The sequence below is a fragment of the Acyrthosiphon pisum genome, chromosome A1 (assembly GCF_005508785.2).
Source record: "Acyrthosiphon pisum isolate AL4f chromosome A1, pea_aphid_22Mar2018_4r6ur, whole genome shotgun sequence".
NCBI classification, from domain to species: Eukaryota; Metazoa; Arthropoda; class Insecta; order Hemiptera; family Aphididae; genus Acyrthosiphon; species Acyrthosiphon pisum.
Window position 1 is genome coordinate 60958741 of NC_042494.1, and position 4255 is coordinate 60962995.

At 28.1% G+C, this 4255-nt stretch overlaps 1 protein-coding gene across 2 annotated transcripts in view; it reads right to left on the bottom strand.

Moving 5' to 3' along the window:
- Positions 1-4039, bottom strand: part of LOC100169153 (transmembrane protein 70 homolog, mitochondrial) — a 6849-nt gene extending 2810 nt beyond the window's left edge. The window contains exons 1-2 of one of the 2 annotated variants that reach the window (XM_029486138.1): positions 3960-4039; positions 1-7 (exon numbers count right to left, since the gene is read on the bottom strand). In XM_029486138.1, the coding sequence (XP_029341998.1) occupies positions 1-7; positions 3960-4024 (72 nt within the window). In that variant the 5' untranslated portion in view covers positions 4025-4039. 2 annotated transcript variants of the gene reach the window in all.
- Positions 4040-4255: the final 216 nt, after the last annotated feature.

A 4255-nucleotide genomic window follows, 5' to 3' on the forward strand; every position in this document is an offset into this window, starting at 1 on the left:
GATCTTACTATATATAATATAAACAAATTTAAAATATACTATAAAACGGTGGACTATAAGTAATAAAGTTAGACACTAGACTTAGATGTATTGTGTAATTAGGTATTATAATGAAAATGTAAAATCATTAAATGTTATTACAAGATTCGAACTTTATAGGTAGCACAGATTTAATAGTTTATTACTTAAGTTATTAGTTAACTTGGTTTAATTTAGTTTATAAATCAAGTTTAATATAATCTGTGATAATATAATGATTTTTTGTGATAACGATACGCAATACCACGCCGGTCTTAGGTTATTAGGTCTGGCACACGGTCTTCGATTATACAATACACATGGTTAGAGAAATAGAGAATAGCGATAAGGAGACAGAGAACGGCCCGGCCGCATATTACCATTCTGCACACGAAATAAAACCCATGATTAAATCCTGCCTTCTGATTGGTTTACACATTTGGAGGGAAAATTTAAATTATTAATTACTATAACAATATTAATAACTTTATATAATATATTATTATTTCTATTATTTCTTTTATTTCTTTTATTATTCCAATTAATGTTTTATACAATGTTATAATGTTTTTTACCTTTGTGAGGGCCAAGGTACCTAACTTTATTTTAAGCAGGCCACTTAAATACATAGATATATTGCTATTTATTTTTATTATATTTTATCAACTGTCATTATATTGATTTATTACAATAGCCTTACATAATATAACGTTCATTATTTAATGTATTTATGCATTCATTTGGTGTAGGTACATATATTTAATATTTAATCGTGAGCAGAATGGTAATATGTGGCCTGGCCCTCGTTTAATTTATATTTTAAATTCTGAATTCATTATTATGACTTATGTTAGATGGTTCGATCTAATATATATAAGCAAGGCTGGGCAAGTTAATGATTTTTTTTAACTCAGTTAAGTTAAGTTAATATGCACCAATAACAAAAAGTTAAAAGTTAAAAGTTAATTTAACTATAGGTTAACTCAGTTAAGTTAAAAGTTAATACACACTTTTTGTTAACTTTTTATTAAGTTAAAAAAAAGTTAATTTGTTTATACAACGCTAACGTACTTAATTTTTTTCCAACCCAAAACTAAATTATAGATTATAGTGTTTATATTTTATACAGTGTTTCCATATTAGTTAAATTCGAATTATATACTTTTTTTACTTTAAACAATTCATGGTAAATATTTATTGACATGAAAACGAAATATACTGAAGTAGTGAAATATGATAAAATTAAAAACAAAATAAATTAACTTAACTTACTTCTTGAAATGAAAAATTAACTCGTTAATTTCACGTTAGTTAAAAAAGAAATTTAGTAAGTTAACAGTTAAGTTAATGAAAAGCCAAAATTAACTAGTTAAGTTAAAAAGTTAATATAAAATTAACTTATTAACTTAACTTTAACTTTTTAACTCGTTAATGCCCAGCCTTGTCTATAAGTATGAAAATTTAATGAAATTATCTGAGATCCAAAATTTGTCCCCCTTTAAAATTTGGTAAAGGAGTTTAAAGTAGATAGTGGAATGATTTTTCTACATTATCGTTAGACTGACGGAGAGTGTCAGACGGAGTGCATACTGTATAATATCAGGTATTCACGTAAACCACGAATTAAGAAAATATATTTTATTCGTGACGTAAACTAAAATGTATAATGATTTGTTTTATAATGCAATACAATTTCTCTATTCCTGTATTTATGTATTTTACTGAGTAAAATTTACTTCAGCCGCAGCCTGTGGATTCGTTCAACCCATAGAGTAATATTACTTTATGGTTTAACCATACAATCGGACTGACAATGAAATATTTAATATAGTATACGGCAGTGCCATCTAGCGACGAAAGTAAGTGACTGACGATTATCTATAGAAAATTATTATAGTAACTATAATATTGTGGGTATTATAACTGTTATAATACCCACAATATTCACAAAATATAAAGGCAATAGGCATAATATTTATTTAGGGGATTGCAAACGGTCAGGTTATTTTCATAGACCTTATGCTAAGTTTAAAGTCTATAGTTATTTTAACCAAAATGTACCAACCTTTTTTCAATCATACATTCATACCACATTAGTACATTACCACCAAATATGTCCGATGCACCATGCACGGATGCACCTATAGTAATAATGCAGTATTATACTTTTGAAATCTAATTTAAATTTGTTATTATGTTTATAGTGTATTGATTTATGTCTGTTTATGTTTATTTATACAAATCCTGAACATTTGATTCTTTGCAGGCACGTAGCTAATTGGCCAGCCCAATGGCCACCGACACCCTATTATATTGTTAAAATATCCTAGGCTCAAATAATTGAATAAAAAAAGTTGAACTATCTTCAAAAATGTCTTTTATGATATTTGTTATTATTATTAGATAATTATCTTTATAACGTTGTGCTCTCACGACGATTACAAATATGAACATAACAGATTGTAATTTATCGCATCATCAGATGCAATTCGATTTTCGAACAGCATGGTCTGATTGCCAGAACTCAGAATAGACATCGTCCAACAATACTCGTCACTCGTCCTATTAACGTAGGACACAATAAATTATAAAACTATATTATTATTATGAACCCACATTTCTATTTCATTCAGCATTTCCTATCATGAATTGGTTACCGATGGTTAGCTTGGTACCAGTGTACCACGATAGGTAATTATTATGCATATTATAAGGCACAGCTGTAATATGAGTAGTAGATAATGCTACGATAATAATATTATATAGGTACCGACACACTTAAATACTTAATACATAATGTACTTTTGTTGCTATAATATTATAATATTTAAAAGAGAAAGATGTTTCTTCATAATCATTAATCTCAAATTTGAATGAAAAAGTAGTTTTATCGGAGCACCCAGAATCTAAAATTATATTAAAACATGCCATTGGTAAATATAAAATAAGTAATTCGTAATATAGAATCTAGAATCATATTAAACTATTATGGTACTATCATTTCACATTTGAGTAAAATCTTATAATAGATTCTGTTGCCAAACAAAAATACAATTTACATTGATTATAATTGGGGTATATATAATATATAATCAGAAAAATAAAAAAAAAAGCATTTAATTTATATAAAAAAGCAATTACAAAAAAAATGTACTATAAAATTAAATAGTTAGTATTCGTGTATTTAAATAGTGTGTATTAAAAAAAAATCACTATCACAAAATATTGTAATATTGTATGTACAAAATATTTTTGTACATAGAAAATGTAATCGGGGTGGACTGACCTATAGTAAGTATAAATTATATGCATTATGAACATATTTTAATCTATAGATAGGTAGCATCGGTACTTTTATAAACGTTAAATTAACTGGCCATTCCAAATACTCGATAAAATATTTAGTGATATCAGTTAATATCGCCGACAATAAAACCCATTAAAAATAATTAACAGCCGACAATGCAGTCTTCAGAAAATCTTATCAATTTGTAGGTACCGTTTATACGTTTCTCGCGTATAAAACTATTTAATCAATTGAAAATTAAACACAATAAAGGCAATTATAAGTGAAAAAGGAAAAAATGCATTAATCAGGAAAAAGGCAAAAAAAACTTCATCATCTATTATTATTATTAAAAAAAGGATTTTGCCTTCAAAACCGAACCTTAATTATAATGTATTAATGTACCCAGTAGTAGCCACGCTTATGCCTTAAGACATGTTAAACTATGTTAGATGTCTTATGTGGCGCACACAAATTGATTATGCACACGGACAGGGACATTAATGCATGACAAAACAAATATTATTTTGTCATGATAATGTCTACTAATCCACCCCTGTCTGCGTCTGCATTTTTTATCAAAAATATAGCAAATATAAGAATTAAGAATTACTAACAATCTAATATTAGTTATAGAATATAGTGATATAGATACCAATAAGTACATGCATTTAATAATTCCCATAGGGGAGGGGAATGGCCCCTTTGGGCTTTGACCATACTTGCGGGCGCCTTTTGGTATTATTGTTGTTTATTCTGAAACAGAAATAAATATTTATCATGTAGGTATAGGAATCATACAACCTCACCTCACCTCACTATAATAGTGAGGATTAACGGGTGTGCAGGGGAGGCATGGCCCCGGGCTCAAGAAGGATATCAAATAATATTGGGCCCTTGTGAGTTGTGGGTAGCACGTACTACGCAGTGGCGTATTTTACAGGGTATTGA